Source organism: Alosa pseudoharengus, unplaced genomic scaffold (assembly GCF_046254945.1).
Source record: "Alosa pseudoharengus isolate Yale_2024_CS ecotype anadromous, Long Island Sound unplaced genomic scaffold, YU_APseudo_1.1 YU_APseudo_1.1_scf_1, whole genome shotgun sequence".
Classification (NCBI taxonomy): Eukaryota; Metazoa; Chordata; class Actinopteri; order Clupeiformes; family Clupeidae; genus Alosa; species Alosa pseudoharengus.
This window is the reverse complement of record NW_027468564.1, coordinates 40,663,908-40,678,458: the sequence shown is the minus strand read 5'-3', so window position 1 is coordinate 40,678,458 and position 14,551 is coordinate 40,663,908. Positions and strand designations below refer to the sequence as shown.

Below are 14,551 nucleotides of genomic sequence, written 5' to 3'. Positions count from 1 at the left end.
TCACTTTAGCCTACATAACCTAGCCTATTTGTTACCGTTCATCGTGGCATTTGCTGAGAAACAAATAGTTCACAACAACACACGCCTGAACTTGAATCAAACATTCTTTAGAACACAGCTGATCAACCGTCTGCTTTCACGTTTGAATGAAGTTCCAGTCCTTGCGTAGTGATATGAAAGACTTATCAGAAGCACAAAACCCGTTGCCATTGTCAGCGGTAATTGTATGTTTGCAGCGGTAATTAGGCTACCTGAATATATCTTACCGCTAGAACATTGGGAAATCCTATTCAAGTCAATGGAGCGTTCTACTAGCATTGTGAAGAGCCGTATAATAATAATTGTTAACTTCCGGGAACTATTTGAGGCTTCCATTAGCTGCCATTGTTGGAAAAAAATGGAACATTAGCGTCAATGGAGTTGTCGCTGTTGGCTCTGGGATGTCCTATTTTGGAATTTTACCCGGATACAACGAACACTATTTTTTGATTGGATGTCGGTGGCGATTTTTTTTTATTATTATTATTTGGCTGGTGAGTGGTGCGCTAGTTCTGAACCCTGCGAGAAATCCTCTGGTATCATTGCGCCTCTAATAATTATGCAGATACCTTGAAATCCCTAGTAATATTTCTGCGTGAGAAATGCAAGGTGTGGCGTGTGAGCGTGTGAACTTGTTGAATTGTGTGTGTCTCACGCCCATTGCGTGAGACTTGAGAACCCTGTAAGTTATTAGGTTGACATTGTCTGTAGGCTAGCCGTCAGAATTTTCCCGGTGGATTTTAGTGCCCCACTCCGCCCCTGGTTGTTGTTGTTGGGATTATATTTGGTTGATTACAGTCGCCACAGGAAGATAATGCCTGTATCCAGTGACAGGTGCCGCAACACTGACTAGACATGAATCCTTTTTTTATGTCTGGGCCGACATGACACAGAGTTTAGCTTACTGTTTTTGTTACTGTCTTCTGTTCTGTTCCGTGAATCATCACCACCCTTGAAACGTTACACTGGGTCACAGAGTGTGGACTATGTTATTCGGACGTCAATTGACACTTGAGGACAGGACATCTGACAAAGAGGCATAATAGGCTGCGGGCGTGGGAACGCAGAAAGAAAGGGGGAGGAGCGGGGATTTAGGCCTATAAAGGGCAACAAGTCACTTGATTTCAGGCAACATTCTGGTAGTGAACAAGAGCATCGCCGAAAGAGATCTACAGGTGAAATCATGCTGACAACTCTACGTGCTGGAATGTTGGCCGCGCTGGCTGTGTTGGCGATGGTTGTCGGCAACAGCGAAGCAGTGGTGCTGTCCAAATGCGAGGTGAAGAACCAAATGCAAGAGTTCTTCAACAGGACGAGGCCACTCATGAACGACACAGAAGACCTGATGGCGAAGAGTGAGTTACCTATACTGCCTGAAAATGCCTGCGTCGTCCAACTCACACCTTTATATAAATAGCACCCTTGTAAAGGTTGGCCTTAGCTCATGACATGACAAGATGTTGATTTCGTGGTAGATGCGGCGATCAGGGCACCGCTTAATGGACAAATCATTGACATGATAAATAATTTAACAATCGACTGCACTCAGTAGCCTAATCACACTTTGCAATAGCATGCCACAGGCCATAGTAGGCTAGGCTATCTGAAAATAGGTGTTGGTCGGTTAAAAGCACATATTTTCTTTTTATTATTGAGCATGTGTTTTCCCCCATTTTATTTTATTTATTTGTTTGCCTTTAAGTCGTTTGCCACGTTGAACTCACCTCTGGGTTCAACACCAGCGCTAAGAACCAGCTGACGGTTCCCCAAGACTCCAAGGGTTCTGGAAACCAAGGAGGGCGCCGCCGGGGTAGACGGTCAGCCGGTGCTGGAGGCTCGCGGCCTGCAATTTCCAAGCTCAAGGGTTCGAAGTCCGAGAAGGGACCTGGTGATGGCAGCAGCAGCAGCGAGGAGTCGGCCGAGCAGCGCGGAGAACTGTGGACCCTCTACGGCATTTTCCAGCTGAGCGACCGCGTCATGTGCAATTCTAGTTCCGTGCCATCACTGAACATCTGTCAGATGGACTGCCAAGGTAACTAAAAAAGTCATAGCCTAATATTACGTTGCCATTTAGGATGCAATAATGTCATTGTCAGCTCAATTCTTACATTATTATTTTTTTTTTTCCCCTAAGCCTTTCTGGATGATGACATTGCTGATGATATCGCCTGCGCTGTAAAAATTACACCCAAAATGTAAGTGGGATGAACATAACATAGGCCACTCGTGGTTGTTTGCAAAGAAGGAATTATCACAACACATGTTTCTTCTCATGTCGGATATTTTATATCTCATAAACAGGATGTCCAACCCTGAACAAACAAAGGGCAAGGATCTCTTAAAGAAAATGTGAGTATAGCAGAAATAAGGCTATAGCTTATAACGGCAAGTGTTCAAGTCGGCCTGTCATCTTGTTTGAGGAAAGGACATTGCAGTAGCCTAAATCGCTTCGCCTATAAATAAATGCGGCTTATTGTCTGCAACATCGCTTAGTTATATAATTGGGGTTGTTTCCTAAAATAAACACGGTATTTTTGTATGTTATTATGTACATTTTTTGTTTTAAACGTATTTAATTGTGATTGCCATGAATAACTAAACCTATAGCCTATATCTTATAACGCCGTGTTTTCTTTGCATGCCCCACAAGCTGCCAGTTTGTAGCTAGGCCAACATCTGTTTCGCTTTTCTCTCTTGTCGCAGGATGGCGCTATTGTTCCAGCCGGAGTGCAGCGCTGTAAAGTACAAGGAGTTCTTTGCCGCCTGCCAGTGAGCGACTCAAGGCCATGTTGTAAGAGTAGGATAAATGCAATTATTGCCTATTTACATTTTGTAGAGTAGTAAAATTGCAACAGTTCTACCAATCACGCCTTCTCAAAAGAAATAATAAAACATAGATTTCTGCAAAATGAATTTTTTGAGTTTTTTGGAGTTTGTCCAATTCAAATAGACAAATGGAGATGGAGATGGAGATGGCACAGAGGGGTTGGTTGAGTGACGTTTCTGACTACTGCCCCCAGGTCAGATGAAAGATGTTATAGAGGCGTCCCTTTCTACTGTAACAATCTCAATTCATTCAACTGGTCGCTTCACAAAATCCCTCTCTTCCTCTCCCTGTCTCTCTTTCTCTCTCTCTCTCTCACACACACACACACAGAGAGAGAGAGAGATGTAAAATGTAAATGTAAAACTAAAGCTGACTTTCCTGGAATATTTCTGACCTATTGTCTCAGTCAAAGGGAGAAGAGAAGGCACAGGTCATGTTTCTGTGTCCGGAGAAGATCAACGCCTCAGGAGGCTATGAAAGGGAAATGTGAAACCACATTGTAGCTTATTGAGATATAGGCCTACATTGTGTTCAACTTTTCAAACAAAGAATAAGGAAATGGGCCGCTGAAATACGTAGGCTAGGCTATACATTACAGATTACACATTTTACCCCAAAAAGCAGGAACAATTCCCATGGAGTGCTCTTTGAATGGTCTTTAAAATGTTACTGTTTTGAAAAAACATAGACTAGCGACAGCTAAACAGTACCATGATTGTCAACATAGTTGTAGAGTTAAGGAGAAACTAGTTGGGCTACTTCTTAAATATCCTTTATGAATCGACGTAGCTTACCGTTGACAGTTTCACAGTATGAGCAGTGGCGTAACTAGGTGCAGCAAGTGCAGTCGCAACAGGGCCCGTGACCTCCCGGGGCCCGTCGCTACCCCCGCCTTGCCTCCTTTTTTTTTTTTTTTTAGAACTTTAGAATGTTAGAGCACGGAGAGTGAAGCGTCACGATCTATCGGAAGATGAGCGCTTAACCGATGCAGAGAGATACTTCAAAGTGCAGGTATTTAATGCAACTCTGGACATCATAATCAGTCAGCTCTCCCAAAGATTTGCAAGTATGCGGGAAACTTGTCATGTGTTTGAGTCTTTACGTCCTATGACCCTTCAACTCGCAGGTGATGATGAACTGCTTGAAAAGGCAAGACGTTTGTCAGACCATTATAGCAGGGACATCGCACCGACATTCCCAACACAACTCCTCTCATTCAGGTCTTGCTTTAAAGCAGAGATTTCAAAGAAGTCATCTATTTTTCAACTTGCCAAAATGCTGGTGGTAGATTATGACAGTAACATCCACATTCGGGGAAGCAGGCATGGACTGGCCATCGGGCGTACCGGGCAATGCGGTGGGCCGACGCACATTTTTGGGCCGGTGCTGTCATAATTTAATAATAATTAAAAAAAAATATCCACCGCGACGGTATTTAAGACACGAAACGCGGCCCATTGGTTGATTTTCTTGACGGACATTGGGCTAGTCCAATGACATCTCTCAGCCCTCCCCCTTCCATCCCAGGGTTATCAGATTTTGCCATTTGAGCTGTCTGACCGCGGAGAGAAGTGAGTTTCCGTCTGTGAAATTGTGAAAATGGATAGTAGGCCTAATAAACCACAAAAGCGCAAGTGGGGCGCACAGAAGCTGCGAGACAAAAGACTAAAAAGCCTACAAGTGGACGCAGCAAAATGTGTCAAAATCACAGAAATGTTCACCCCAAGGTCGACTGTTACAGCGGGTGCAGGGCCGTTGACATCGAGTGCACAGGCTGAAGGAGTAGAACACAGCTTTGATGTGCAGTGTAGTAACACGGCTCGTCAGGCTAGTAACACAGAGGAAGGAAAAGTACAAGTGGATTCGGAGGAGGTGGAGAAAGACGTTACCCAGCAGGGACAAATTGAGGAAGAGGTCAGAATAGCTACTGTAAATGTTAGCAGAATGAAGAGGGACGTTTCATGCAGGGAGGACTGTTTTGTGTGTGTGTGTGTGTGTGTGTGGAGGGCTGGGTGACCACCTGCTCCTCCGCTTTCGATTGACATGCATTTGAGCGTTTCTCTGCAACATGCATTAGTAGCAAAGAAGCCATCTGCATTTTACATTGCGCTATTCTATTGTCGTCGATGCGGAGAGGAGAACAAATAAAATAAGTTATCCACAACAAATCAACGAGTGGTCAGCTTCAGAACGCACTCAACTTTTTGAGATCTGAAGTCAGTCATGATTGGTCGAAATTGTTGTCAATCTTGACGCAGTACAACAAGCAAACCTATCACATTTCTGTGCGCATACAGGCAGGTACACACACGTAGGCTACACACGCACGCACTCAGAATGACACTATACCTGTCAACACTCATTGATCCATTTAAAATCTCATAACTCATTTAAAATCATTGATCCATTCAGGTTGCCAGATTGTGTATGAAATACGCCCTACACGATCACTTAGTTTCAATTTCAACTGTTTTGTCATAGGCTAAAACCTGGCAACCCAAATAAGGAAGCGGGTGCTGGCTAGTTGAATGGCCTACTCCAGAACTAGCTGTTGTGAAATTGTTGGGAATTTAATTGATCACATAAACTGTTATTGGGTGTTGTTGATACACTGAACTTGTGCCCTCGGAACCAAATCTGACAGCAAGCAGCTTTGGAGTTTTGGAAGTAGACAGGCAGGCAGCTGGCGGATACATAACTGGCATGCAGTAAGGTAAAAGCAACGACCGAAATGCAGTGTTGAAACACGTGTATGAAACAGACCCCCCTACCCCCGAAAAAAAGCTCCCGTTTTTGGAAAGCTAAATGTTGACAGGTATGCACTAGAATGACAGAAATTATGATAGCCCGTAACAATGAAAATGTTTTGGGATGTGTATCTTTACTTAAAGAAGCCCTATGCAGGTCTGGTTATTCCTTCGCTGTTTATGGGTTTTCGCCTGATTTGGGCTCGCATTTTTCATGACAGCTCCCCCTGCAGCTTCGGTAGCAAGTGACTGCTACGCTAAACCCCCACTAGCTAGCGAACTAGCCAGCGAACTAGCCATCAATAAACCAAGCTAAACACATAGGGCTCACAATAAAACGGTCGAGCAAACACATTTGTTCAAGAGACTATCAAATCACATTACGAAAACGAAGTTCACCCAAGGGTAGGCTACTTACAATTTCAACAGCAACACAGCCAAGTCGGAGTCCGTTTTGCAGTCTTCTTAGAAACTACAATCTGACTACATTTTCGAGTATTTCCGCCGAGTTACATCCGGATGTGTTTGGACCGCGACCAGAAAGTGGCATATTCGGTTTTTCCGCGGAGAAGCACTAGGGGGAGACGAAGCACCCACCAAACGACCCAAAAAGTGTTTTAGAACCATCAGAACGACTCTCAATCTGCATAATTAAGGTTATTTTTGATAAAATTGTTGCCTAGGGCCTCTTTAATAGTATCTGGGGAGATTGTAGGCTAAAAGCGTGTAAATGCTCAACATAGGAAATAATTACAGGACTCATTTTATTCAGTCAGACTTAAAACATGCATAATAATAGTAGCCTAGAGTTTTGTACACAACCTCGTCCTTGCTGGTTTGGAGGTGGTCATCCTAGTGGGTGTGTATGTGTGTTTGTGTTTTAGCCTTTGTTTTCAAATAATGCCATGAGTAGACTTGATGTCCAACTTAAAGTGTTATTTTAGCTTGCGGTAAAGTTATAGTTTGCAGGTGTTACAGCTTACAGTTATTATTAACATGTAATATTAGTGAAACATTGCTTTCCCGAAATGGATGATAAATGTGCGTGCCTCTATGTCGCGTGCCTCAGCATATCGTATAAATAATAATGGTGGGCCGCCATGGCCAAAAATGCCCGGGCCATTTTTTGGTCCCAGTCCAGCCCTGCGGGGAAGTGTGTGTTGTTTCTGACATTGCCTGTGACTGTGGCAACAGCTAAGCGATCTTTTTCCAAACTCAAACTTGACCTATACCTAAGGAGCAGCATGGGGCAGGAGAGGCTCCGTGGGTTATTGCTATCCTGTCCATTGAAAATACGAGAGCCAGAGCATTAAATATTGGGAACATCGTCGACGATTGGGGATTGTATGCATATGAATGATTTTATTTGGTTTCTGGACGGTTAAATAACTTAGGCTACATTACGTTTTGTTTCTGCGCAGTGCGAGTTTATAAGCAAGCAATCTACGCTTGCAGTTTCAGCATTGAGTGTTCCCATAATTCGATGCGAGTTGATATTAATGCAGTAACATTAGATTACCCTGGCCTGCAGGCTGTTAATAAAATAATGTTTTAATGTTTTCACATGTAATGGATATGTAGTCGTGTGTTTTTTATTTGAAATTGTAATCTGTAACTACTAAACTACTTCGGTGCCTCAGGCCCTTTGCATAAACAATTGAAGTCAACCTTAAAGGAGAATTCCGGTGTGATATTGACCTAAAGTGTGTTGAAACATGATACCGAGTGTGAACGCATGTCTCATAGCCCATCTCGGCTTGTCCCCTGCACTCCAAAATCTGGCGCTAGTTAGCCGATGCTACCAACAGCTTTTTCAATTGTGGTGCTTCGGCATCGGGCTAGCCATGCAAATAAATCACTGTTTTACACCATTTACGAGGCTCAATGTATCTCCACACTTCATTGGTAGACTACCGAAGGCCCTGACATTTAAAACGAGACATTGAGAACTTTTAAAAAGCACTGGTAGTTTACTTACAAGACGATTTATACAGACAGTATCTTCACAAGTTTAGCGTTTGCAGCCATCTTGAATTTAGTCACGATAAGTAGAGCGACAAGTAAGAATGAACAGGTATGATAAGCAGAGGTTAAATTGGGCCGGAGCGCACCGGAGCGCAGCTCCGTCTCCTCAGGTCCACAACACACCCTGCCGGAGCTCAGCTCCGTCTCCTTCAGCACCAAATATTATTATTCCACTAGAATTATTTTTCATCTCCTGGCAAATACATGGCATATGAGACTGAATAATTAGCAAGACTAGCCTAATATTGAACTTCCGTGGCCCAGTAAAATCTTTAGTTCAGGTTTAATTTCTTGCGGTGTACTCGTCACACATAGCCTATCACGTGAACGAGCGGAATCTAAGCTGTCCAATGATATTAACGCCAAGTGGCTGTGATCAATGGTTCGCGAAAAACTTAACATTGGACTTGTAATGAAATGTGTAGACCTAGTCATATTTGCATTCTGCACACATCTCTGCACAAACTATTCACTCAACACAAGGCGAACCGTATATCACAATAAACAGCAGACCTTGCCGAATACGAGGATATAACGCATACATCTGTAGGCTACAACAAGCGGTTCCCGAGTGATCCGTTTTTTTAAATTGCAATACATTTCTACATGGTCTCCAACTTTGGGCCAAAATTATAATGTATTCTCATCTAAACTATTTAGCCTACAGTATGTCAGTAGAAACGTTTCTGTAAATTGCTTAGCCAGAGTATCCAACCATCATGTTTGTTATATTGCCAGATGCTATAATATAGCCTAATATAATATAATATACTAATATAATAGGCTATACTGCTTCCTAATGCAATGAATGCAAAAATATGAGGGAAAAAATCATGAGACGCAAATATTTTTTTCTTGATATAAAGGCTGACATAAGACATATTGCATTTAAGACAAATATTATCACATCTACTTTCCCAGATATGGGTAGCCCAGACTGTCCTGAAAAAAAGGAAGATATAGCATGTATAGATGCCCATTACAATGACCAATATAACTCAATAACCAATATGACTAGCTTAAGCCTTAGATTAACTAGCTGAACAACACAGGTTGTTTTGCTACAGGCTACTGCATAATTTCATGGAGTGCTGAAATGTACACTATTTTTGACCTATTTTTGAAAATATGCTTTGTGGTTGTGAATTTATTGCAGTATCATAACTATTCTGTGTGCATGGTTAAAACTCTGAACCGCAAAATACTTTAGGCTACAGCACAAATATTTCCATCCATATATTTTATAATAATTTTATATAATATTATGTAATTATTAAGTCTAACCTCTGAATTTCTTTTGAAAGTGCACCAGATTGATGCATTTAAACGTTAAAATATGCCCAAGCCTTTGCACGGAATCATTGCCTCAATATCAACAAATCAGGATAGGCTATGAATCTGATTGAATTTAGTATTGGCCATCCCCAAAATGCACCAGATTACAGGAAATCACCCCCCCCCCCCCTCAACAATAGTAGTCCTACCTTACATTAATACTGGAAAAAGAGCCCATTTGGTGTAAAAACACATTGTCATTTTACGGCGCGATTTTGAATGATGACCATCACCGTAAGGGCTCCCCCTCCTTACAAAAGCCAATTTAACCACTGATGATAAGGGATCAGATTCCAAAAATAATTCCGTGGAAATGCATGGATTCCAGTTGCTGCTACTGTAAGAAACTGGAATCCATGCATTTCCACTGAATTATTTTTGGAATCTGATCCCTTATCATACCTGTTCATTCTTAGTCACTCGACTTATCGTGACTAAATTCAAGATGGCTGCAAATGCTAAACTTCATGAAGATACTGTCTGTAAATCGTCTTGTAAGTAAACTACCAGTGCTTTTTCAAAGTTCTCAATGTCTCGTTTTAAATGTCAGGGCCTTCGGTAGTCTACCAATGAAGTGTGGAGATACATTGAGCCTCGTAAATGGTGTAAAACAGTGATTTATTTGCATGGCTAGCCCGATGCCGAAGCACCACAATTGAAAAAGCTGTTGGTAGCATCGGCTAACTAGCGCCAGATTTTGGAGTGCAGGGGACAAGCCGAGATGGGCTATGAGACATACGTTCACACTCGGTATCATGTTTCAACACACTTTAGGTCAATATCACACCGGAATTCTCCTTTAATGTGTATTGCATGTATCAGAGCTAATTCATCCTGGCCCAATGTTCTTCGGTATGGGGCCCGCGTAGCGCTCTCGCACCTGGGCCTACCATTGGTTTGTTAAAAGGTATGGCACTGAACAGCATTAAGGACTATGTCACAAGGGACTTGTTGAAGTACGGGAAGGAAAAAACAAAAGTCATGTGGAAAATGGATTGTATGGAAAATTTGTTTGGGTGGGATTTATGCTTTTAATGGGACAGAATTTGCGACTTGTGTAATATGTATTATGGATTTGTGATATGTTGATGTGATATCCTTCTGATTTAAATGCAGTGAAAGATGTAAAATATTTTAGCCTCCACAATGTGCTTGTACATGTATTTATAAGCTGATACTTCTGAGTCTTATGTATGTATTTGCTATGAAACACAATAAAGTAAAAAAAAAATGAAAAAATTTGAAAAATTGGTTTGTTACGCCACTGAGTATGAGACCTGGTTTTCACTGACATGGTGGAGTGGTATATTGTGTGAATGGTTCCTTATGAAATGCTTCAGTCTATGTGTTCTAATGCAATGTGGTTAATTGGCTAAGCCTCCAAAAATTAGCCATACACATGGCAGTATGTGAATCTAACACTTTATTTTAAAAATAGCAAACATGTTGTTTATATGTTATCTATGGTATGTTACAATCAATGTTATACATTCACATTATGCAGACACAATCAGATGATGATGCAGAGATAGATAGATAAATAGATAGATAGATAGATAGATAGATAGAGAAATTATGGGTGGAAGTGAAAATGAAATGGAAAATGGGCATTACACTTTAGGTATAATAGCTAACTTGACCCGACATCTTCCCTTCTTGCATTTTGAAACAGACTTGTCTCAAGCCTGAATGACCAAGTGAAATTAAGCTAAAAGGACTAATATGACCAAAGTATGTTGCACACAGCCATGAGTTGATCCTCTGCACTGGACCAGATTACACATGTCTACCCCAATACCTCATCACAGTCTTACTTCCTAGGACTACGTCTCATAGTCGACCATTCTCCGGAGAGTGAGTTGTCCCGTGGCCCCATGCAAGAGCAATACCTGCTGGCTGCTCAGGTGGTTATTAAGTAGTCTAATCCAAAGACAATGGTGTGGTTTCCAGCATGCCATAAATTAGGCTGAGGTTGGAACCCCATTGTCCAGAACAATTGGTTCTCCTTTTCGTGGCTACTCAGCATTGCTTATCGACTCTTGGGCATTAAATCTGCGAAAAAACAAATGAAGATTGACAGAAATCTTAACTGAAATTAGCAGTTGAATGGTTCATTTGAGCCCCACTACCCCAACAGTCACACGTAGCGCCCGCTGGATTTGATTTCCGGGCAGAGCTTGGCCTCCAGGTCCTCTATCTTCATGGAGTCAACGTCTTTGGAGCTGGTTAGGCTTGCGGCCCGCGTGATCTTGGTGAGCGTCTCTTCGTAGGGCGGCGGCAGGTACACCATGAGGAAAACGCCGTCGGACACGTCGGAACTGGTGCTCGGAAGCCTCTCGGACTTGCCGGTGAGCGAGGAGAGGATCTCGACTCCGCTCTCGGCGTCCTGGAAGTCCAGCGCGATGACGTTGGCGAGGCTCAGCTTGCTCCGCGAGCACCCACGGTAGAGAAGGAAAACCAAGATGCAGAGAGCGAGAAGGGTCGTTGCAGACAGGACGATGTAGAGGATCATCTCAGAACTGGTGTCCTCATTGTTGGAGAGCTCGTTCCAATGGTAACCCTTAAATGAAAACAATATGTACAAGTTAACAAAATTACCTCTTGATCAATAACCAAATGCAACAATTGAACAAATTAAAATAATATTTGTAGGTAGCAACCAATTAACGCATCGACACATATCAGGCCTATCAATTACCTATTATATGTCATTAGCGAGCGAGTACATTGATTCAGTTAATGCATGGTGAGGCCAAGTCCTCGTTTTGCTGTAGTGGCAATCAACAGTGAGGATATTGTGAGGATATCATTGTCAACATGCACTGCAAGTGGGTCTAAGTGTCTGTGTTCTCCAGACTGGAATTGACTTTGTATTTTTGAGGCTGTGCTATTCGGCGCCGGATGATCAGCCTTGGCACTTTGTGTGGAATTATTTTGACAGTGCAATCAGCGAAGTGGTTACGGCGCCCAACACAGCTCTCAGATAGGCCTACGTCACTGAATGATGAAACCACAACAGTATGAGTGACCGACCTTGAGACGTTTTTTTTTTCATGTCTAGTTAAGCGTGTCCCATATTTCACGCGGAACCTCCATCCGCGTCTAATCACTAATCACATAATGCCGCCCTCTCTCGCCTGATGACTCTGGCCCTGTTTTCAATCCTCGGGCAAACTGCGGCGCACTCCAATATCCCCAAATGAACCAGGAATTTGGTTTGAGGGTCCACTATTACTGCCAGTTGCATCTAGCCTGCCCCCGCCCATCTTCTTTCAAGAAGGTCTAGAACACCATAGTTCATAACCGATTCCCCCAGACAAGAAAAATGTGTTGGAAAAATACAGAAATGTACTTACAGCAAAGGTAGACCCACATACATTGTTTCCTTAATGTTAATGCTGTTTATGGTCAGTTTGTAAAGTTTAGGCGAAGTAGGAAGTGTCGTTAGGAATCTCAATGTGATTGGTAAGGCTGGGTTTCAAAGTTAGTGTCCGTCGAGATGCAAGTGTTGTAAACGTTTCCCAATCAAGAGTCTCCAGACTCTATTCACTTCGTGAAAGTCTGGATTTTTCTAGCCTATGTGGCATCTCAGTTTGTCAACTAAATTACTAAATCATTGCAGAAAACTATTCAGTGTCTTCCAATGCAGGCCCACCACCGCTAATTGCACAAATAATGAAATAATATATATTTTTTATAGTAGCCTAATTAAAAGTTTGATTGCAAGTCTAAAAGAGAAGAATTTAGCCTAGATTATGTGTATTTGTAGTGAAGAGACGATTAAGTGCAGGTGGTGGTGCCGTCAGAGATTTTACGCGATTTCAAGCCCTTTTTTGTCACATTCAGCAATCGTCTCCTCACGACCGCTAGCTGCCCATTTCGTGATTACACTGTCTACAAAAAACCCGGGCTCCGTAGGCAGGCCCGGTTCCGAAAACTGGAAACATATAGTGGGGCAGCCTGCCCCGAATCAAAAACGAACGCCTGGGTGGAATTTATCTGGGAATAGGGGTGAGCTACCTTTTTGCCGTGTTTTCGTTGGTCCTTAAAATATAATGTGGGCTACGTTTGTATGTTTTTACATGTATGTTTTTTTTTTTTTTGTACAAAAGCGTCTGCTAATACATTTAAATATAAAGATAAATCATAAACAAACACGACTTCCTGCTAAATCCATGATGTCTCCTTTAACTCACTTTTGAACTTGAACTTGAATTGCCGAGTTTAAACCAGCTGCGCGAGTAAGCACCATGGACAGCGCACGCGGTGCTGAAAATGTCACTCGAGAGAACTCGTGTCTCCCTCAAGCCTACTGTCTACCCAGTGTCTTTGCTCAATTTCACAACATTACAGACGACATGGTGGATTTAACCTTGTAAAAAATATATTTCTGAAAGACATTGCACTGCTGTGAAAGACTTTGCCCTGCGTGTGTTACACCAATGGCCACACTGATTACCAAGATTTACATATTTATTTATTTTTACACCTGTTGATTTGGGGTTAAGGATTTGATCAATGATAATCTAATCAAATGTTTCTAAATATACCTTAATGGCCTCAAGAAAGTTGCTTGAGGCAGAAGCTTCGAGCAATGGGAACTTTACTCACCTGGAGTTGCTTCTCCAGAGGAGGCGGCGATGGAGCCCCCGTCACCCAGTCGTAGGTTCCCCGGCCGGCCGGTCCAAACTTCATCCAACTACTCTCTTTCAGAGTCCGCATGGTGCTGGTGGCGCAAGCAAAGTCGTGGCGGAGACAGTAGCGAATGCCTCCTGAGAGGACAAGAGCGTGGAACCACGACCGGCCGTGTGGACTGACAAAACGAAGTCTGATGTGGGAAGGAGAGAGAGACAGAAAACAACACCCACCCGCGGGGGAAACCGCCGGATAAACGAGTGGGAGACGATTTTTAATCGCGAGGGAGGGGGTGTGGCGTGATAAGCGGCAACTCACACGCACACACATGCAGATCCACCAGTATCCAGGGCAGCTGGCGGCCAATGACACCGCGCGGGGGGGGGGGAGCCGCAAGGCAAAAAAGCCGCAAGGCAATTTTCACGAAGGGGATTTACACAGCTGCATGCATCAGGATTTGGTCTATATTTATAGCCTACAGCGCCAATGGATGCAAGCGAGCCATGGGTGTCGGTTTTTATAGCCAACCGTGCCACTGTATAGGGGCGTGGTTCTCAAAAAAAAGAAAAAAACTTCAAGCACGTGTAGCACACTTCTGAAACCCCATTTATAACCCTGACAGCTGTGCAAACCGAGCATTTATGTGTCTGTGTGTATGTGTGCAATACTGTGTGTGTGTGTGTGTGTGTGTGTGTGGTAATCAGATTCACTTTGAACTTCTAGGTACACTGTCACAAACATCTGTTGAGTTTGGAGGGATGAGCGCGCGGACTGCTTTGTTTTGCGGAGTCAGTTGAATTTCGCCCACGTGGACTGCCACACAACCACAACGAAATGCAAGATGTCCCCCCCCCCCCCCCCCAATATTTTATCCTGTTACGTGTAAAGTCCAGAATTGTATCATCCAATGTTAATAAAATAAAATGTTAATAAAATGTGTTCC

General features: G+C 42.9%; 2 protein-coding genes across 2 annotated transcripts; one reads left to right on the top strand and one right to left on the bottom strand.

The window, feature by feature from the left end:
- Window positions 1–1,163: 1,163 nt before the first annotated feature.
- LOC143139690 (uncharacterized) lies at window positions 1,164–2,952 on the top strand. The gene is made up of 5 exons (XM_076300415.1): window positions 1,164–1,394; window positions 1,742–2,071; window positions 2,174–2,234; window positions 2,341–2,388; window positions 2,743–2,952. Exons 1-5 carry the CDS (start codon window positions 1,223–1,225, stop codon window positions 2,810–2,812), a joined length of 681 nt encoding a protein of 226 aa, XP_076156530.1. The 5' UTR covers window positions 1,164–1,222; the 3' UTR covers window positions 2,813–2,952.
- A 7,427-nt stretch (window positions 2,953–10,379) lies between these two features.
- smim28 (small integral membrane protein 28) lies at window positions 10,380–13,999 on the bottom strand. The gene is made up of 2 exons (XM_076300285.1): window positions 13,585–13,999; window positions 10,380–11,533 (listed from the first exon to the last, which is right to left on the bottom strand). The coding sequence occupies exons 1-2, from the start codon at window positions 13,936–13,938 to the stop codon at window positions 11,111–11,113; spliced, it is 777 nt and encodes a 258-aa protein (XP_076156400.1). The 5' UTR covers window positions 13,939–13,999; the 3' UTR covers window positions 10,380–11,110.
- Window positions 14,000–14,551: the final 552 nt, after the last annotated feature.